This window comes from Leuresthes tenuis, unplaced genomic scaffold (genome assembly GCF_036924035.1).
Source record: "Leuresthes tenuis unplaced genomic scaffold, fLeuTen1.0.hap1 SCAF_3, whole genome shotgun sequence".
Taxonomy (NCBI): domain Eukaryota; kingdom Metazoa; phylum Chordata; class Actinopteri; order Atheriniformes; family Atherinopsidae; genus Leuresthes; species Leuresthes tenuis.
Genome location: NW_027325357.1, coordinates 25,583,289 through 25,605,292, shown reverse-complemented (window position 1 = coordinate 25,605,292; position 22,004 = coordinate 25,583,289). Strand labels below are relative to the sequence as shown.

At 42.4% G+C, this 22,004-nt stretch overlaps 1 protein-coding gene across 1 annotated transcript; it reads left to right on the top strand.

Moving 5' to 3' along the window:
- The first annotated feature begins 2,159 nt into the window (after positions 1 to 2,159).
- snai1a (snail family zinc finger 1a) lies at positions 2,160 to 5,603 on the top strand. The gene is made up of 3 exons (XM_072382775.1): positions 2,160 to 2,520; positions 2,988 to 3,506; positions 4,144 to 5,603. Exons 1-3 carry the CDS (start codon positions 2,445 to 2,447, stop codon positions 4,326 to 4,328), a joined length of 780 nt encoding a protein of 259 aa, XP_072238876.1. The 5' UTR covers positions 2,160 to 2,444; the 3' UTR covers positions 4,329 to 5,603.
- The last annotated feature ends 16,401 nt before the right edge of the window (positions 5,604 to 22,004 follow it).

Sequence of the window (22,004 nt, the reverse complement as noted above, 5' to 3'; positions counted from 1 at the left end):
AACATCCCTAAGTTATGCTGCTCAGCTCATCCCTGTCCTGGTGTTTTGGTGCTTGTTGTCCCCTCTTTCCTGTGGTCTCAACCCCCAACCACCCCGTGAGTCTGGTTCTGTTAGAAGTTTCTTCCTGTTAAAAAGGGATGTTTCCTTTCCACCGTCACCGCAGAACAGGGGATTGAATCATTGACACAATGTGATACGTTGGTCAACTGGATCATAAATAAATTACAATTAAATGCATTATAATTGCCTTGATTTGGACTGTATCTTTAAAGTGCCTAGACTTTTGTTATTACTTGGCACTAGATTAATAAAACTGAATTCTAAACTGAATTAATAAGAGCTTCTTCACCACCTTTCGGTTTTGTTCGTGTGCCAATTTTAAGTTCCAGTACTTTTATCAAGCCTCTATTTGTTTCATGACATGAAAATGTTTTGTTGTTGTTGTTATTGTTGTGTGTGTGTGTTTTTTTTTTTTTTTTTTTACAGATCATGAATTTGGACTTTTTATCAAAATTTAAATTCTGTGCTCACAACTCAAGGGCCAAGAATTCCAACCAGGACTTTCACAGATGGTGAAATGCTCTAAAACAAAGATTTTCAAAAACTATGACAGCGAACCATTCTGGCATAAAGTTTGGGAAAGAAGACACCACGCCCACAAAGCCTTCTCGCTTAGATTTGCTAAATTCCCAGATGTCCCTGGGAGCATGATTGTGTTATTTATCCAGATTAAACCACATTCAAAAAATGCTCTGTCCTATTAGGTAGGCCTTTATTTGTTTATGACTTTGGAAAAAACAGTCAGCTTTTTAACTACATCACAGACAGTCAACTTCTCCTTTTGAAAAAGATTTTAACGTTTTTCACCTTTGTTCACTGAGGCTCTTGAAACTGGTTCCCTCTGTGGACATTCTCCAATTCAGTTTGATCCTTTCCAAATCATAAGATGTGAGCATTTTTTACACATTGCCTATGTTAACCCACAATTATACGCATTTTTTATCATATAGCCATCAAATTCTATCTTGCAAAAATTAAAACTAATAATTGCCTCAAAGTTACCTGTCAGTTTTATATTGAAAGCTTGTATACTACATGTACTACACTCCTCGTTCCTATTCAACACAGTGGGTATCACTGCAGCGAAGCCTCAGTGCTCTACTAATTAATAATACTTACTGCTTATGCAGTATTTCCCATCCACAGTGAGTCTGTTGTTGTAAAAATCTCTCCATAATTGGAAAAAAATCTGTTGAAATACATGTTTAAATGTGGGATTTTTTTTACACAATGAGTAGAAAGTAATGAGAAAATTATTGATTATTACTGATTATTCCTGCAGCTGTTTGATAAAGATAGTGAGAGTTAGAAATTAACAGACAATGTTCAGGTGTTCTTTCAATAGGTGAAACAACTTGACAATTTGCTCTCATTTACTGCGGCCAACAGCGACATAGCGCCATCCAGTGTTTCCTGAACACATCATTCATCACTTTCGTCCAGCAGATGGTGCAATTACTCCATTTAATTTAGCCACTCCTAATACTGATACACTTGCATATTAATGTGCATCTTTATCAAATGAAGCGACACCGTGTCTCTAATCAATCAACACAGAAACCAGTAACAACCAGGATGAGTACAGTCTATATAGGTTGTTCCCATTAAAACTCGAGTTAAACGAAATAATAACTAAATTACGTGCAGTTTTATATTCACCCCTTCCAAATTTTCAAGTATTTTTAACAGCACTGACAAAGTACAACACTGTATCCGTATACATACATATATATATATACAGTTCTATCTATCTATCTATCTATCTATCTATCTATCTATCTATCTATCTATCTATCTATCTATCTATCTATCTATCTATCTATCTATCTATCTATCTATCTATCTATCTATCTATCTATCTATACCAGAATTAATCAGGGCTTTACAGGTGGAAAATGTTTCTTGATCACATGTCAGGTATCCGCGTGTATGGATCACACAGGTCCCACTAACACTTTCATTCTCATAACGCTATTAGTTGCAGTTTCGTCACCTCTTTTCTTCAGTACCGCTGGATTCCTGCGTGTTAACGTTGTGAAGCTCATGTTTTCTGTTTGCTGGAAGTTGTGTGAGCTTGAAGGCTTCTTCCTAAACACTCGAGAACCGATATGCGAAGTTGGGAGGGCCCCCAGGGCGAGCACACCCCTAACTGCCTGTGTCAGACTATTTCAGAACAGAGGCCAGCATTTAGTCATTCTGCATCGAAGCTGCACATATCACTAGGTTGCTGAAGTCCACCCCAGCTTGTGGTTCGCAGGAGGATATTTCTCAGTCTCTGACAAGGACTCGTGGACTACGAAAAAATCTGCCTTCTCACCTCGTAGAAACTGTGCGCCGTGACCACAGGTTACTTTTACGCACGATAGTTTAGACACAAAAGGACAATGCCTCGATCTTTTTTGGTCAAAAAGTACTTCGCTAAACAAAAACCAAACTACAGCGAACTGGAATGTCAGAATGGTGAGTCGCAAAGTTGTTTATTCCTTGAATTTATTATGACAGCAGTCTTACGTAAGGGTCGCAGTATTGACAGGAAACCTCCTGTTTTATTCTAAATCAAGCCAAGCAACATTTTGTAAATCAGGCTACTCCCCGATCAAGTTGAGGCCCGTTAGATGCACTTTCCCCCCTTTCTGCACGCACACAGAGCTCCATTCATGTTACAAGCCCTTGTGAATACGTGGGAGGAAACGGCCCATGGAACTTTCCCATATGTCTCTTATTTTATGCTCAGTCAAAGCTGAGAAAATTTAAGAAATTACACAACAGATGAGGACAGAATAGTGTGTGTACATGTGCTTAACATATCTAACGTGCATTTCACGTCTTCAGATTATTCTGATTTATTCTGTCATTTTGTTTAATATATTTCATGCACTTTTTAATGCTGGTTGTTTGTCGTAAAACATCTCTCCATCTCCTCTCAGACGCCTCCCTGGAGAGGTTTTCTCTTGCCGAGCTCTCCACAGCAGACAGCACCTCCACTGCCACCTGCTTCACCACAGGTCTGGTGTGGGACCTGAGTGTCCTTCCTGCCCTCTACCTGCCCACCTCGCAGTCAGAGCCCTCTGCCACATCAGTTCCCCTGGACCTCAGCTCCCCATGCAGCCTCAGCAGCAGTGCTAGCAGCAGTGGAGAGGAAGATGAAGGGCGCACGTCTGACCCCCCTAGTCCTGAACCTGTGCACACGTATGCCCCACGACAACGGATGAAATGCACCGGCGTTATGTCTCACATCAGTCCCCCAGAGGAGGAGGAAGAAAGGGAGACCCCCACCACAGCAGCCAGGCCAGCTTTCCTCTGCAAACACTGTCCCAAAGAGTATACCAGCTTGGGGGCTCTAAAGATGCACATCCGCTCACACACCCTGCCCTGTGTTTGCACCACCTGTGGAAAGGCCTTCTCCAGGCCGTGGCTGCTGCGCGGCCACATCCGCACACACACAGGTAAGAGGAGTGTTATAATATACTGGAAAACTTTACAAAGTTACAGTCAGTTGATGAATGTTGAAATTAGTGAATGACTTGATGCCAAATTGTTGAGCTTCTCTTGAATTGCTGTTGTTGTAAGTCAGCGGGTTAGTGCATTATCGTTTTGCCATGATAATCAGGCTGATGAAGTCAACACTTGATCGGCAGACATTATCACACAGGGAAGCCCTTTGTCAACTCAGTACTCATTGATCACTCATTGTGTTTAATGTCCCAGAAACAATGACTCGTCGGCTAATTATCTTATCACGGCTGCTAGGGAAGACAGCAGAATAGGGACAGAGGAGGGACAAAAGGCTTAAAGAATGCCTGAAGGCTCACTACTATCACTGAGCACTTAGTAACTGCAGCAACTTGTTAGTGTGCTAATCTCATTTGGCTCTGATTGAATCATGCTAATTTAGTCAGGCTTTGACCCCACCAGCCAACCATGTGATTTTTCATTATCTTTACAATGTGTGTGTGTGAGGTGTTAATGGAAAGTTCCTGTGAACTCAGAAGCCTGTAACTGTATGAGTATGACCATTGTAAACACATTAAACGGGGTTTCCTGTGAAGTCAAATGAGATGTTTTACATCCTTCTCCATCCAGGTGAGCGCCCGTTCTCGTGCCCCCACTGCAACCGGGCCTTCGCTGACCGCTCCAACCTGCGGGCACATCTGCAGACACATGCCGAGGTGAAGAAGTACCAATGTGGCGTCTGCTCTCGCACCTTCAGCCGCATGTCACTGTTGCAGAAACACAGCTCCTCAGGGTGCTGCTCCACCTCAGTGTGAGACAGGGGACAAAGAGCTCAGAGCAGAGGACTTACGGCTTTGGAGAGGAGGTCAACACAAGCCCTGCTAGTTGGTATAGGACCTGCAAGGCCACAGAAAGCATGAAATGGTCTAATCTAAGAGACCAAGAGGAAATAAAACCTCCATTATGGATATGACTTCACAAGCCTCTCATCTTCTCTGTTTTATTATAAGAGAGCTGGGAAGCAGATTTTATTTTTTCTTCCAATTTTGACTGAGGTCTTGAGGCTGGACCAAATCTGAACTGAACAATACCAAAATTCACTTGCTATCAGTCCCTTTGTTGCTATTGTGCCCATTCCAAACAACAAATACGTCGTGAACTCATTGGGGTAAGAGGTGTCTTTCCTGTCTCTGTCCTGGTGCCGGCCAGCTCAGGATCATGGCCTAAACACAGCTGCTCAGAGGTAGGGGTGCGTGGGTGGGATAAATCTCTTGGCGTGTCACAGAACACACAGTCGCACACACAAAATCAAATGCACACACAGCTGTCCCTGGTACTGTGGTGTAGATAGACGAGGTGCTAACAGGTGCCACCGCCATGACCTTCGCTGGTTGATAGCAGGTGACTTCCACTGCCCTTGGTTTGCTTAAGAAAAAAAGAGGAAGCATGTCACCGCAGAAGAATGGCACCAGTTAAAGTTTTCTTTTTCTTTTTTTCACCAGTGGGGATCATTTTAAGCCTCTGTTTTGACTACACCCGGATTGTCCCTTTAATCTGATGAATTTCAGAGATAGGAAAAGCTGTTGTGCTATTTTCCCAAAGAAGATGAAATGTGGATGAAAATGAAAGCCATGCACTCAAGGTTACCACAGTGTTAAATTCATCAGCCAAAGCCATATAACTTAAATGAATGTTCCTCTAAATTGTATTACTTCTACAACCAAAATGTGCCTTTTTTTACCTCATTTATTAGCCATGGCTTAAAATCTGATTGCAGTATTAGCAGAAATGAGTTCTATGCAGTTTTGAAAAGTCAAAAGGCTGGGACCAAAGATTTTTTTTTTACTGTTTACACCATGGAAACGTGGTTGCCTAACATGTGATGAAAGCCTTTTGAATGGACAGTACAAAGATGAACTTTTACCTTTCCTAAATATTTTATGGCTGTTTTCTAGTGCAATGTGCAGATGATGTGTTATTTCTTTTTTTTTTTTTTTTTGTACCATGCTTGTGTGTTTACTTTTATTCCCTGTATGTGTCATAACTGAAACCTTTTCATTCAATAAAGTAATTTATGTTTATTAAATCTACCTCTGTTGTTTACTTTAGCCCTTGGAAAGCTGCACGGCAGTTTGATCTCGGCTTTGGTTTAACATGGAAAGGAGTGAGATGTCGGCTCATAAGGGTCTGTTTGATCATTAACTGGGAAATTTCTGTTCAGCATTGTATATGGGAAATAAAGTGGCCATTGTGTTGAAACTGAATTGCAGATGTGCGGGTGAACACCTCAGTGCACCTGCTTCCAGTTTCCACCTGTCATCTACTTCTCACTGTCACTGTGCAAACACTGATGGATATGCAAGTCGGTGAAGTGAAACCTCAAGGGAAAGTATTCTGTCAATCATGAATTCATACGTGTTCCCCTACACCTCTTGAATTGATTTTAAGGTGGAATTCTACTTATTTATATGAGTGATTGCATTGTTTATACCCCCCTCCTTTGAGAGGAGCACAAGACTTGCCTGTTCCCAGACAGTGAGTCAGAGTCTACCCAGATTGGATCTTTAGATTCCCATGGCTCCTCTGCTCTCAGTCAGGAAGTCAGGTTACCAGTCAGATAGCTCGTCAGCCAGTCAGTCAGTTAGTCAATGTGCGTGGGCTCAGACTCAGTCCAGAGTGAGGTAAGCTTTTCCACAGCATAATTCCTGGTTTTCTCTTGAGTCAGGGAAATGTGCTCACAGCTACCAGGCAGGACAGCTTCTGCAGCATGTAGTGGCTCACCTCACATTTTCTGTTTCAAATGAGATTTCTCAGATTTAAAAAAAATTGCACTTAAACATAAACCAGGCCCAATATGGAACTAATGTGAGAGTCCTTGATTGGGTTTTCCTTTATATGTTCTCATCTATTTAACCCAAGATGCTATTGGACAAAAGTACTATTACAAGCTCTGCTGATGCAGGTAAGCCCGGGACTATTTTGATGATGTCAGTTGTAATGTTCTGAGGTGAGGATGTTAGCTCTGTTAGAAAATACATCTACAATAATGCATCAGCATCTAAATAGTCCTCGCAAGTTTGCATGTTGGAGAATTTTAATTTTGAATTGGCCTCGCTTTCCTCTGATTTCTATGATTTCTGTAGGTGGTCAAGATGAGCTGCAATCTGTGGAATGTTTCCTGCACCGAACCCAACATGGACAGCGTTTCCTCGGTAGTTGTGCAGCCTCAATTGGCGTGTATGATTTCATATATTTCAGTGTTGAAATGTGATGTGACACAGCAAAGGATTGTACCTTTTCTGCCTTCCAATATGGAACTGAAAACACAACATGCTCCCTTTCTTGTTCCTTAGGGAGAGCAGAGGCTTGGATCTGAAATCTGAGAGCGTTTTCCTGCTGTGTGCTTTACAGTGCCAGAGCACTCACTGTAATTTACCAAAAGTGGCTGCTATTTATGCCATAAAGCATGTGTTTAACATTCCTGAACCCCACTGTGTTTGTGTATTCCTCGCTCACTCGCTTGCTCTCTCCCACTCACTTTGCCTGCCTCAACGGCTGTATTTCTATTTATGAGGGTGTGTGTGTATGTGTGCAGTAAGTGGAAATGGTCCCTTCAGAACAGCAGCCCTTTCCCTCTTCACAGGAGGATCATCTCTCCCCCTCTGAGACAAGGCTGACAGGAAGTAGGAGTTTACATTGGCCTACTTTACCCAAAAAAAGCAGGCCTGGGTTGAGGAGCTGCAGAGATGAAGTGCTCGTTCTCCCGCTGCACTTTGCCACTACCAGCGGCATGCCCCATCCCCCCGATTCAGCTGTCCCACCATGGCTGCTCTTTCAGCCAAGCTTTCAGGGTGGAGTTGGGTGGCCAGGAACTAGAAAGTGGCCTTCAGTGCAGCAGCAGTCAGGGCTCATGGTCTGTGAGACAGGAAGGATCTGTCAGCATCTCATAAACAGAACTCATCCTGCACTCATGACACACAAGACCTGCAGAGAACTCTCCCAGGAAAGGCCTTCAGACACCCACTTTAACTCCAGACTGTGGTTCAGTTGAATGCTCAGAATGAGCCATAACATTGATGCTTCATATATATAAGCTGCATGTCATGCTTGTGATTATCACCTGATGGCCACTGCTCATTTTACTAACAGCCTCCTGACTGTAAGCTGACCATCACCAGTAGACAAGTGTAAAATATAACTTCAGCAATGGTATCTGTGTGGAATAAAAGTCATCCTCACGCTTTATGCATAAAAAATTATATATTGATCTGTTTTGATGTGTTTACTCCGGAAACACCGCTCACCTCATATATTACTTCCGTGGCCACCTTGCCTTCCTTGCATGTTTTGGGTTAATATTTTTCCCTGACTAAGTGTGGTGGGAGTTTTTCTCCCAAGAAGATATTCTTGGGGCTTGCTGTCTCACTCTTGAAACATTAAAGTTTGAAGCACTGATGTAAATGTCAGAATGCAGAGCTAATTCTTCTGTGCTGTGCTACAAACAGGCCAGAGACACAAACCCTGCATCTGGTAAATAAGGCCAACAGTGGTAACACCGCAAGTATGCTTAATGATGGATTTGATCAGGCTGTGGAGTTGCCCAAAGGCTGGATTGGAGAAGTGGTTGGGTGGGTTAGGGGATGGGGGTAAGGGTGCATATTAAAGAGTAATGAATCACACACTCAGTCACAGGGTCGCCGGCTATGAATGTGCTCTCTGTTGGTTTTCCTGGAGCCTGGAGTTTACTAACTGATGACGCAGGCTGTACTTGATCAGAGACATGTGTTGCTGTGGACTCGATGCCAGTGAGAAGCATAGAGCGAAAGTGGGGAGAAGGGGTTGGGGGATGGGGATGGGGGGCAGGGGGGGGTGGGGGTGGGGGTGGGGGGGTGGCGCCTGAGCTCTCTGCTTTTCCTGTGTGTCCTTCTGGGCATTGCCTCACACTGAGGACGATGGGATTGGAGAGGAGATGGGGGGAGAAAATAAAAATGACTTCTGCCATGGGACAGGAAACAAGAGATTCTCAGAGAGTAGCCTGACCCAGCTTTTTTAACTGTCACTACTCCCAAATTCTTGTGTGGCATCTCAGCAAGATGATAAGTGCTATGTATGCTGGACACAAAAGCAGCCATAACTTTGGTTTGACTTGAAGTTAAAAACGAGGGTAACAAATTCAGTTAGCTAAACAAGAGAGAGTGCTCGTTATTAGGTTTAGCTGTGCTTAGAAATTTGAACTAAATGCTAACACCAGCATATTGCCTTGCATGGAATGAAAATGCTAAAAGCACATGTTTACAGTGTTGTTCATCTTAGTTTCTCTGCTCACAAATTGTCTCTGAATTACTGAAAACCTTTTTACATAGCCAGTTTTTTCCAATTGGCATCACTATGAAAAACTTTTCTATTATGCCTGCTTATTGGTTAGTTTGGCACAGGTTTAAAAAAAATTATCGCTGCATCACACATCACACGCTGCATTTCAAGAGGGGGGCCTTAGAATGACAGAGTGCAAAAATGTATTATATTATCAAAAGTTATGTTTCATTTGTAGAAACAATCAGTCTGAATTGTTACGTTGTTATTACCTTAGAATGAACTGTTTCTATCTATTTGCTGGTCCCATCCCACAACGGAGTGGCCATATTACCACCATTAAAGGTACGTTGACCTCAGACTCATACTAGTTCTGCTAAGAGGTGATGAAGAAGAACAAGAATGTTGACCTATTAGGACTGTGGATGCTGTTTTGCGAGAAGCAAAATCATGAAGAGGTGACATGAAGTGTGTGACTAAAGCGAAGGCAGAAAACAAGAAAAGGAATAAATTAGTGTGGCTTTCACAGTGTGGCTGATTTCACACAAATAGAGATAATTGATATGACACCAGAGTTGCTTGTTTTTTGATCCTCAACATGTACTTTGGCCTGGCGATAAAAACGCAGTCTGTCGTTCTATAGTGGGTAAAAAAATGTGAACATGGAAGCATGTAAATCTATTCTAGTAAAAACAAAATTATAGACCCTTAAAAGCAGCTTAATAGAAGAATCCTCTACACCTGCCAGTGGAGGAACTGTCACCTGTTTTCCACAGTGCACCTGAGCATATTTTCCCAGACAAGGTGCAATACATCGTTGAAATGCTGCCTGAGGCCTTACAATAGTGTTATGAAAGAGGTAATGGAGATTTGTGCCCGCCTGTTAAGACATGTCACCGTGTAACCGTGTATAAACAGCATCAAGTAAGGTGCTGGGAAAAAGCACTTGTTTCTTTTTCAGAGGTTTTGATTTGTTGAAACTTTGAAAGCTGTGTGTGTGAAAGGGAGTGGCATTTGTTTGGGCAAGCAGGATCACGTTAAAAGTACTGCGCATATCATTGACAGGAAGAGGATCTCTAATTGAGTCATGATTTGGTCTGTAAGCTTGTCATTTCCCATGGACAACCTCGCAAGTTTGGTCTTAAAGCCCACGGTAAAGCATTTGGTTTGTCACCTTTGATGAGCTGAGTGTGGAAGGCTTCCCATTTGTTCCAAGAAAGATCAAGGAATGTTGAAACTTAGGCAGTATCCCCCAGGAAACAGATGTACGGCGTTAAAAAACACTCTTAGAGATAATAAACAACAACAATCATTCCTACCTATACTCACACACACTCACACACAGTTTACACACAGCAGCTGTCATGTTGTCATTAATCAGTCCTCAATCCTGCCTCACCACCGTCCTCACATACAAACAGACAGATATAGGTGAGCAGGCTGTTCTGTGTGGGAAGCCAAAGCAGCAGCTGGTTATGATGGAAAACACCCGACCCTCCCACTTGCACCCCGCAGGCTGTCTTGTCATTGTGACATACCAATGGCTCCTGATTCCCTAAAGATTGAGAGCCTCCAGATCTGGACTAGAACGATCCAGCTTTCAAACTCCACTAACCAAAGAGAGAAGCAGTTGATTCTGCACAGCCAGTTCCCAAACAATAGACACTCACAGGCCAGCAAGCAAAGCACACGCACAGTCCAAAATCTATGCACGCACAGAGACACATGCACACAGTCCTGCACATGTTGAAGCCATTATCCTGATGCTTGTTAAGTCATTACTCTATAGCTTGTTATTTTCTCAAGCGAGAGAAAGCAATCTATCCACAAAGGAGTGCTGAGAGATTTGCCACCCGGCTGAGCCCTGGGATATGGGAAGTTACCCTGAAATTTGAGGAATGCGGTGAGGTCTGAAACCTAAGGAATACAGAAAATGATCATCTTCTGGAGCAGCGAAGCCTTTTTTTCCCCAAAGGCTCAGAGCCTTAGCTGCAGCCAAAGCTGTATGAGATCTCCACAGGGAGAGAGTATTACAGACATAACTGATGACGGCGCAGAAAAGTTTCTGTCCACCAATAGAATATGGAGGAACTGACATAGTCTTAGAGCTTTGACATATTCACGGTGGATCTCAGACATCTGGTTTCCATTTCCCTTCTCTCCCAAGACAGTGAATGCTGGCAGCAGAGCTTTTCAATGAGATCGTCTATTCAACTTCCTGTGCTATCAGCTCAGCATAAATGTGTGCACCACAAAGAGCAATGGAAACGATGTCCAGCACATCATAGGCTGTTATTAAAGTTAGCTGCATTGCTCTCCTCCAGGGTTTATTTTTAGCTCCCCACCCCCAAGCCCTGACGCCACCCTCAAGGTTTATTAGCAGGAACAACCCATGAGCGGCCATTTTCACAGCATCCTCTTCTCTCTGATCCACAAAACCTCTTAGCCAACACACTCTCACCACACTGCTAATGAGTGACACATGCCCCCCTGCTCTGCTGCTGACACCTCCAGATCAAAGCCCTGGAAGAGAAGTTTTAAACCCGGACCCTCATATCCCACATACACCTACTCTTTGACACCCAAGCGATATGTCTGGGAGCCGCCAAATGGAGACGCACCTGTCCTGACTGCATTTCACACAAGCAGCAGTGTTGCCGTCTTTCAGTCGCAGGGCCAATGTCATTCAATGTATGTTCCAGCTGTGGATGATAAGAGATCAGATGTTTTTTTTAACTTTTTTTAAGGTATGCTGTCAGTGTGAAAACTTATCTGAACAAAAGCCTGTGGATGGATAGATTAAGGGAGGAAATGGAGCCTGATTGCAAAAGTCTGAATCAACACTGACTCTCTCACCCCGCAAATCCTGAGTTCTTTTTCAATAATTCAAATGCTTCACTCGTCTCAAGCTGAAATATTGTCAGAACACTTTCTATACAGCTGAAGGGCGTCAAGGCAAGAGAGGGAAGGGGAGGGTGGGCTAGCCAGGGCAAAGGCAGGAAATCCCAATGCAGCATGAACTATTTTCCTCCATAGTTCCACCAGAACAGCTCTTTGTACCAGCCCCCCGCCCACCTCTATCGGGCCTCTGTTTCTGACAACCATCCACTGCTGTTCTACGAGGCAACCGCACCACCACCGCCAGCGCCACAGTGAAAAAAACAATCCAAACTTCTGTCGCACACATACACACATATGCAGTTCACTTGTGGGCCGTTACTCAGCAGTGCTGGGGGTTGAGGAGTGAGGATCAAAAGCTTGGGGTTCCCCTTCAACTCAGTCCAAAGTCCCACTGTGGTTAGACCGTAGACAGAGAGGCACCTTACTTTACACAGAACCCCCAAATGCCAAATCCCCCAGCTAAACAAAAGAAGAAGCACTGAAAATGCTCATTTCTTTTACTTTAAATCCAACATGGGACAAAAATTATCTGCGGCAAATCGAGGCCTTTTACTTTCCTGTTTGTCTTGTTGAACATTCCTTGGCTATAACTCTCAGTCTCCTCTTAGTATCACTTGATCATTGAGGACGCACATGCTCTTCATGTGACTCTAATGAAGAGATAGCTCTGCTGAGGCATATCGCTACAAAACTCAATTCTGTCTTGGACTCTTGTTTCACAGTGACACACATTCCAAATCAATTAAGACTGAACAGTTGGGGGAGTGAGAGAAATTCAGGTCAGTGCCACTGGTGAAAAACCAAGAAAGCCAATATCAGCATTTGAGTCTGAGCCAAAGGACAACACCAACTGAATATGTGGGCTAACATTAAAACCATACACAGAGCTGATTTGTTGCAGAGCAGAACTCAGGACTGTGATTGACTTGGATTTATTTTATGCACCAGTGAGACCCCATGCAAAGACTAAGAGGCCCAAAAAAACCATAGCCTGGCTCTTTTTCCTCCCCTAGACTATCTCAAGGCTGTAGAGGCAAGTGTGAGTATGTAGTGGGTGGGAGTAGGCAAGGCACCTTGCAACAGCTGGTCTGAATTATCGGTGGGGTCGGGGGTAGGCTGCTAGTGGGGGCGGAGGGGAGGCGTGGAGACTCTTGGCGCCAGGATCGGGCCAGCAGGTCAGAAAGGATGACGATTACCAAAATACTAGCAGGCAGCCATGGACTAGCAAAACGGGGGTGTTCCTGGCTCACAAAGCTCAGAGCTACAGGATGGGCAGGCGAATGGATGGCCATGAAGGGTGGGTGTATATGAGTGAGAGAGAGGGACGCTCCTACTTCCACTTCCTATGAGATAGCCCCTTCCTGTCACTGAGAAAACACACAGAAACATCATGCTAATAACTTTTAGGTCAACTGGGTTTTATTCTATCAGGGAGAACAACCAGTCTAAAGTTTACATTAGCCCATCACAACCTTTGTAACATATATATGTGACCTTGGAAAGTATTGTTTTGGTAAATGCTTTTGTTTTCCTGTTTTGGAATACCAATAACCAGCTGTTTGCAAGGTGCAGTACCCTCATAAGGTTCCTTTTGTATTTCCTCTCAGGCTGAACTGACCATATGTGAAGAGATTCAAAACCCATGACGTTAGTGGTCATAAATTGAGACGTGGCTACCCCTGCTGGTCAAAAAGTAACCCTGCACTGATAGATCAGAGAAGGGAAAAATGACACAGTGGTGATTGCATTTGTCTGTGAACATATGTTATTCTTCAGATATTCACTAACTAAGGTTTTGGTGGTTTTTTTGTCCAATTTAAAATAAGAAACAATGTTGAGATCTCATCAGTTGACCCGCAACTCAAATGTGAACAATCTATACTGGTTGCTCTTATAATCGCCAAGAAAATAATTCTCTTTAACTGGGCAGGCGGAAACAAGATCTCTGCGATACTGTAGCAACTTTGACTATCCAATCATATCTCCATAGAAAGTCAAATGACACTATAATATAATAATCAGCCTGACCCCTTGAACAGACCCCATTCATCAATACCATTCATCCACCTGTAAAACATAAAGTAATATACATATAATTGTGTGTGCCATGTCAAATACCATATTTCTTTTCTTTTTTTGTTTGTTTAATTTTGTTCTGGTTGTTTTGGTTTTGTTTCCCTTTTAAAACTGAATTAAATAAAATAACATAGTTAAAAATGGGCAACCATGCATGTCTGCAAACATACTGTAAAAATGTCCAATACTGCATTCATGTTATAATAAATATTACACAATATACACGTGCACATAAAACATACACATTTGTCCCTAGTAAATTAAATAAATTAGTAAATCTCCAGAGTTCTTGCAGATCATCCGGTTTCAAGAAAGTCTTGGCACAGTGGCTGAATAAGTGAGTCAATGAGCCACAGTTTGAACTATGGGTTCACACAAACTGCAATGCCACGTTTACCATGGAAAATCTTCCACACCTGGTACATTTTCTTCAAATGGGGTGTTGTAAATATACCATGAACTAAAATAATGTTGGAAGGAGTGATGAGTGAGTGCATTTTCATTGCACCCATGGGTGAGAAAACACCACATTTTAGTGAAAGGACAGACTTGTGGTTAATGCTCTGTGGCAGTAGAGGGTAGCATTGCTCATAATTAAGACAAAGGAAACCAAAGGGAAAATCGGCTTCTCACTTTCAACCCCATTTAACTGACAAGCAGCAGACATAAGGACCTGTGACACTCCCTCTGGGGAAAAACATACAGTTTGTCTCAGATTTTCTTTCCTCTCTCACTTGGCATCAGTTATGGATAAGAAGACTCCTCCTGAGACTCCAGCCTCTGATGTTCACACTATTCTGGTACTGCCAATTAGGAGATGACAACAGACCACTAACACATTGTCATATTGTGCGCTAAATGCAGTGTGAGAGAAGTGGAGGACTGAGACACGTACAAGGTGCCAGCTGTCCAAGTGTCTGGCATGATGCCGAGAAGTAGCACATGGAGACGTAACAGATCAGCTTCTGTTGCGTCTCCGAGAGTAAAGCGGGAGCATGGAGTTTTCCCTCAGGGCCCTCTTCACCTGCTCCTGCTCCAGCTTCTTATTGCTCAATGTACTGGGGCCCCCAACATACCTCCTACTAGCTGTTAAATGTGTGGCAGGATCTCCCAGAGGCCTGTGGAGGAGGTTTTAGGTGGGACTGAGCTGGTTTGGAAGAAAAACTAGAGCCCCATGACTCATCATTGATTTGAGAATTGCTGAAATGTGTGAAGTGAAAATTAGCCTTCTATTATACATAAGCAGACCATGTGAAACCTGCACAGTGGCTTGTTATTTCTGTGCAAGAACACGAGAGATGACACAGGGAGCAGTTCTTGGCTGGACTCAAACTGAGAATACATTGATATTGATTGAGTGCTCTTGGTATTCATTGTTTCAACTTCATTTAGGTCTAAAAGTGTGTTATATGAACATGAGCATGTTAATTAATGCCACAGTTTAACAGAAAAGTGAAATTCAAAAAGACTAACTCAATGTTCATACATGTATGAAGGTCATACATGTGATTTCCCTACAGAAGCAAAAAGAAATATGTCATTGTGAGGAAATAAACCATGACACATTTACCATGGTGTTGCATCACTCTTCCTTTTAATGACACTTTTTGGGAACTGGGGATATTATTTTTCATTTCTGGAGCAGCAGCAGACCATGTTGAGTGAAATAGTTTTTCAAGGTACTCCCAAGCGCATGTGGCTATGCTGATTATGGTGGCAGAACGGCTGAACAACATGCAGTGCCACCTGAGGCTCCAAAGGTCCAACAGGGATTTACGTCTTCAGCTTTCAAGCAATGAATTTTCCTCAGACTGACTGAATATTTTCACAATATCATGCACTAGTTGTTGATGAGAATTTTTTTTCCGTGGACTTTACGGCTGATTATCTAATGGAATTTGGCACAAAATGACCCACCTTTACAGGGAATGATGTTTGTATTTTCAAAGGGTCAAAGGTCCAATAAAAGAAAAATAACTTGAGGTAAAACAAAATCATCCCAGGACATAGTTATTGGCACTCTTCACCATTCTTTGGACGCAAAACCGTGTTTCCAGTGGCTCTCTAGTGCAGCTAGTTAGACACGCTTCTATTAATATAGAGCATAGTTAATATGTTCAAGCTCTGCAGCAAACCCTGAAAGTGAGAAATGAATAGGAATGAAGTTTAGTTTGTTCAGATTAAAATAAATGACAGTAAATTTACCATTAGCAGTCAAAGTATGAGTAGCCCTCAGTTCATTCCAGAAAAACTATTTTCTTTCCTATTTAACTTGAAATATATCATCATGCTAAAACTATCAAAGTTTAATAAAAAACAATTTGTAGTGACAACACAATTAATTTCACTTCAAAGTCTCAAATGGTCAATTAGGGGTTTATGTTAACCAAAATGGAAACATGAGCCAGGAGTGTATTTTTCTGTGAGCTTTACATGAAAGCATTTAGGTAGAATTTAGTAGAATTTAGTAGAATTTAGGTTTTATGGGCACATGTTATCAGGGCTCTTCCTTGTTCAAAAGAAAGAGATACTGACAACACCCCCTTAAGAAAGGTCTTAAGGGGGTGTTGTCATGAAAAATTCAATTTCAGTCATGTCACTGCTGTCCTGAAAATGTGCCCTCTGGTACAGCAGGAACCCAGCACTGCTTTCAGTAAGGACAGATCCTCACTCTCTTCAAGGGCTTTCAGTGAAATTTGGGTGAGGACATGTTGCTTTGTCAGTTTAGAAAAGTCTGTCCTCTACTTTTAACAGTTCCTTTGCACTGTTGGATGTGCACTGTGCAAACCTAGTTTTCTCAAACTCGGAACGCATTTTACATTTTTCAACATTTTAACAGTTTTTCTACCCACGAACAAACTGAAGGGGAGTTTACATTATTCAGACTGGCTGAATATGGAAATATTTGCAGATGTCGGTCTCTCCTTTCTTGTATCTTTCTTTCAGTAGTGGTCTTCTGTTGGCCCTTTCCCATCGAACTCCCCATGGTTCAACGTATTTTACAGGTTTGCAGATTGCTCCTGATCAGCCTGAAGCTTTCTTATCTTTTTGTTGGCACTTCTCTATCTGCTTTCACAGACTTTTTTCATTGAGTCTATTTTCTGCACAGTTTTAAAACTGTTTTACGATTCTTGGGAAATAGTCATGTCGACTTTGATGCTCGCACAGACAGCAACTGTGAAGAAAAAAACAAAAACAATTATTTCCTTTTCAAGCAGTACAACCATAATCATGATATAACCTGGCTAATGTCACTGACAATTAAGCACAGGGGAATTAGAATTGATCTAAATTCATGAAAAGATGATAAATTCATTTTGTCTAGCAAACTGATGCCTGTATTATCAACTTACTTTATTCATTTAACTGTTTGGAAGCCATTTTTTGTTGTTGTTTGGTACATTTGAATATCTCCATAAAATATTCTGCTCATGCAAAACTAGTTAATTTGCATTATTTCTGATCAAATGGGAATTATCTGCTTACTTTTCTGGGCAATATTTGTATTTTCTAAATGGACTGGTATTCAATACAGATCTCATGCTGTGTTTCAACTGATACTCCTTCTGAGTGACCTGACTCAGTTTGCTGGGTGTCAGTCTTCCAACCACGTGAACCAACTGAGCTCACAATGCGGCCATGTAACACATGTGCTGTGAGCAGTTGCCACAGACGACAGGGGACATATTCTGTGGCAGAGGTGATGACGGTGTCTGTGTGCACATATGCACTTTGATGTACATTAACGCATGTTCAGAGGAAATATACAAGGGCTCAGAGGCTGTGTAAACTGTGAAAGAGCAGCCATGCGGCACGCTGAAATGCTTCTCATTGTAACAGCAGTTCTGTTTAAACAGCAGTTAGTGGTCAGAGGCCAAACACTGCCACCTGCATCCCTGGACGCCTTTAACAGACTCTTGAACGGGGATGAGAGTAAATTAGGTGAACTTACGGCTACCGTGACAGTGAAGGTCTCTTCGAGCAGATAGACAAGTTTCCCTTCCAAGTCTGTTTAAAGTCAAACAGAGCCACTGCTTTGAAATAGGGATTTCACTGGAACTTGAAAACAAGACACTAAAAACTTGGAAGAGTGTTTTATAAAGTTGTGTCTAAGACAGGGGTGTGGTAGTTGAAAATAAAGTAGATAAACGGTGTGGGGACAACTATCAGCATCAATCTTATCAGCTTAGATTTCTTAAAAAACATAAAAAATCTCAGCATTGCTAATCTTGCAGCTTTTCTTTCTGATATCAAATCCTGGATGGTCCAAAAATTCCTTAAAATTCAAATATGATAAATCTTAAGTCTTTCTGTTGGGACCAGAAATTCTTTAAATTTCTCCCACCTTGAATACTGTAGCTTGTTATATTCAGGTATCTGTCAGGGCTCCCTCCATTGTCTCCGGCTGATTCAGAACGCTGCTGCTAGACTCATAATCGGACAAAAAGCATTAACATATCACCTCTGTGCTTTCCTCCTTGCACTGTTTCCTTGTGAGATTCTTAATTCTTAAGTCTTAATTTTAAAAACCTTACATCTCACCTTCAAAAGCTTTAAATGGCCTTGCCTTCACATACATTCAGACTTACTAACCTTGTATGTCCCTTCTCACCCTATGAGATCCACAGATACTGCCCTTGTAACTATTCCCAGATAACAATTTGAGACAAATGGAGATTAGGCCTTTTTCTGTTTGAGCAACTATCTTTTAAAGTCTGTGTCCACCAAAGTCAGGCACATCACATCTGTAGCTACCTTCAAATCCATCCTTAAAACCTTCGTCTTTGAGCTTTGACAAAGATTTTGACAGCGTCTGATACATTTATCACATATTTTATCATTTTGTTCAGGTGAACATCTACCTGACCAAGCTTAATATCCTTTCTTGTAAGCATTAATGTTAAGTGCACACAAATATACAAATGATACTTTATCACTATTTCCATAATCATTCTTCTTCTTATTCATTCAGCTCTGAATGCATAATGTAACTATAATTTATCAGCAAATCAAACCAACTGTTGATCAAACTTTGGCTTTGGCTCTTCACTAACTTCATAACACATTTAAAAAAATTATCTCTTCTTGTATTGGAGATAGTCTTCCAGCTCGTGAGTGATATGTCTAAATGCCTGCGCAGCCTTGTTAACCCTTTCCTTCAACTTAATTGGACAGGAGAGGCATCGGCAGGGCTGTCACTGGGATGCTGGAGTGCGTCAGATTGTCTGCGAGCTTGTGTTTGGATAAGGCCGTATGCCCATTGTCTCTGATGCCCCAGCTGGGCCGAGGTATGCGTCCACGCTCCTGAAATAGAAAGACAGCTGAGGGCTGCCATGCATACTGAGGGCAGGGCTGGGCAGGCAGGCCAGGGTCCACTGACCCAGACCACAACTTAGTACAATGAGAGATGGGTTATTGTCTGGAGCCAAAGCTTAAAAACAGAGGTAACAGACCCTTAAAGTGATCGCTAAAAGACAGATTAACTGATGTGTGTTATTGTTGCCGGCGTATGGGTAAATGACGGGTGAGCAGCCAGGTGGGTGTGGAGGAGTAATTAGGGCTTTAGATGTGTGTTTGTGCCACCCGTCTGCCCGTCTCCACTCTGATGAACTGATGGCTACAGCCTGAGCCCACACAGTTGCTGTAAGGTATTGTGGGCAGGCACAGAGGCGATTACAGAAATATCCACCAGCGATGAATGCTTTGATCCAAATTGAATCACCGCTTTACTGTCCATGTTTAGATCACTGCTATAGTGGAAAACAGGGCTCTTTATAAACAGCAAAGAAAGCACTAGTTACTGCTATACAGAGAAAATAAAACAACAAATAAAGAACATATTCTTAAATGAAAAAAGATGCATGTACTCAGCTTGAATAAGAGTTTTATGAGAATCAACAAAAAAAGATTAAGAGACAGATAACAGAGGCTACAATCTTAGCATGCGCCCCCTCTCATCTGTTTTTTAATATTAATAACAGCGTTGATAATCTTTATAGTTTCCCGCATTAGAAATCCATCTAAACTGCTTACAATTTAAAAGTAAATGGCTTAACGCAAGTGAAAAGACAACAGAAAATAGGTAAGGATAATAAAAGCATTTGACTGACTTAGGCTGTTCACAAAATTTGAAAGAAAATTGACTTTCAAGGTTATATGTTAATTCTAATGAGTTTACATTTAGCTTCTTATTTTAGCACTACCGTTTCTGATGATCAGTCCCAAACCAGACATGAAGAGAGGTGTGAGAGTGTTGTGTTTGATTAAACAGTGCCGAAAACAACAGCAGTCATAATTCCCTCTCTCTCTGCCTAAGTCTGCAGGCATTCTGTGCATGATGATCTAAAACAACTGTGACCGACCTCCCAGATCAAATCTTGATGCCCAAAATGTCAGCCCCTCGCTTGTACATCACCGAACTGTCAGTGGGCCAATCTGCCATAGTGAACTGATTACTCTGCCCCAACTTTTCTTTTTGTCTTCTTTGCTGAGGCCTACAGCCCGACATCAGTTCAGTTTTTTTTCAGAATGGAAAGAAAATTCATGTCTGCAAAAATGTGCGACAGCCAAAATATAAGCAGCAACAGGCCTGGGCACATTGGGGTCTAAATGATTTTGAGGAACACTGGGGACGTAAGGAGAGCTGCTCTTCGAAGAAGTCAGCTGTTGCAGTGGGCTGCAGCAGAGCAGCGCAGAGAGATGTGCTGGGAGACGACGTTAGCTTTGCATTCTCTTCACTGTGTATCCGTGCGGGTGTGTGTTTACGAGCCGGAGTTTGTGAACTTATTTAAAGCCGGCAGCTCTGGGGACTTTGGGATTCATCTCCTCCTCATATGTTATCAGTATGCCAACTTTTCAAACGGTGCACCAAGTGACATAGTACATAAACCAGCCTCAGCCTTTCTGAAGAGACCCTTGTCCCAGAATAGCTCGGGCCCGCTCTATCTAACTGATGCCCAAGAAAGTTTCAGCCATCACGGCAACACCTCTCTGCCTGCCACGGCAACAGATAACGGCGTCAACAAAGATGGCTGCCCCTTAAGTTAAGACATCCCTGTAGGAGTTTGTTTTCTGCGTGTGTGTGTATGTGGGCAGCAAGCTCTTGCTGGCATATTTACAAGCAGGCCTATCAGAGAATTTGACGTGACAAACAGTTAACGGTCAATCTCCCTATCAGGAATGCTGGACTCTGGCTTTGTCTATTCTGAGAAACTGTGGTCCTCTTCACCCCCCCCACTCCGGGCTGCACTGTCACCCCGCTCCCATACCAGGCACCAACCTCTCCCCTTGCTCTGAAGGTCAGATCTGGTGGAGCAGGAGTGTGAGAGGCGCAGTGCTTGTGACACAATGACTGGATACACAAAATTAAAGTAACAACGGGTGACGATATAACATGCTGTGCTATCAGAGGGCAGTTATTTCACATTTATCGCTGATGCCGTGTGCTGAAGCCCAATTTGTTATTGTCCACGGCCTTATGGAAACAGAGTGAAATAATCAACAAAAAGAAAAAAAAAAACATCTGAATGCTTCATGGTCCTCGTTGCATCTTTATGGAACCTAAATTCACATGAGGCGTTTCATTGTGAGACAGGAGCCGTGCGCCATGTTTCTCTCTATTAATAAAATGTTTTCTATTTATAGTAGGATGTTTAATGCCACACAGCTCCTTAAATAATCTCCTCTAAGGTTCCATCCTCTGTGGCCCCACACAATAGCAAACATCCCTGGCAGCACTTTGCACAAAAGGCTGCTGGGCTGTTACTTAAGGGGCAACATGAGTTCACAGCATCAAAGTCACCCACAGTGACTTCATGTTTGTTCAGGAGGCCCGGGGTAGATTGAAATAACACAGCCCAGTTTTAGACGTGTATTTAGACTAACGGATGTAACTTTAATATTCCTTTAAATAATCTGCTGTTATTATCAAGTGGTTTTCCCATGTTGATTCCAGTTTGGGTTGCTTGGGCACAAATCACTGTTTAAAGGCAATGATGTATTGCCCTTCAAAATTCAGAGTGAAAAAAAAAAAATCACCCCCTACCGAGATGCTCCTAATGCAACTCTCTTCCACTCCCTTGCAGTGTGTACAGTGCATAAAATAACTGGGATACAAAAATAGCCGGCTTGAGTTTAGCGCTATGACAAAAACGTAGCTTTCCTTTTGTGTCAATTGAGACAGGCGGTCAGCACCAATGGGC

Excerpts from the sequence above, each read along its gene's own strand:
- snai1a (XM_072382775.1), top strand. The coding sequence starts at position 2,445 with ATGCCTCGATCTTTTTTGGTCAAAAAGTACTTCGCTAAACAAAAACCA. Across the intron at positions 2,521-2,987 it reads CGAACTGGAATGTCAGAATG|ACGCCTCCCTGGAGAGGTTT; the intron begins GTGAGTCGCAAA and ends ATCTCCTCTCAG. Across the intron at positions 3,507-4,143 it reads CCACATCCGCACACACACAG|GTGAGCGCCCGTTCTCGTGC; the intron begins GTAAGAGGAGTG and ends TTCTCCATCCAG.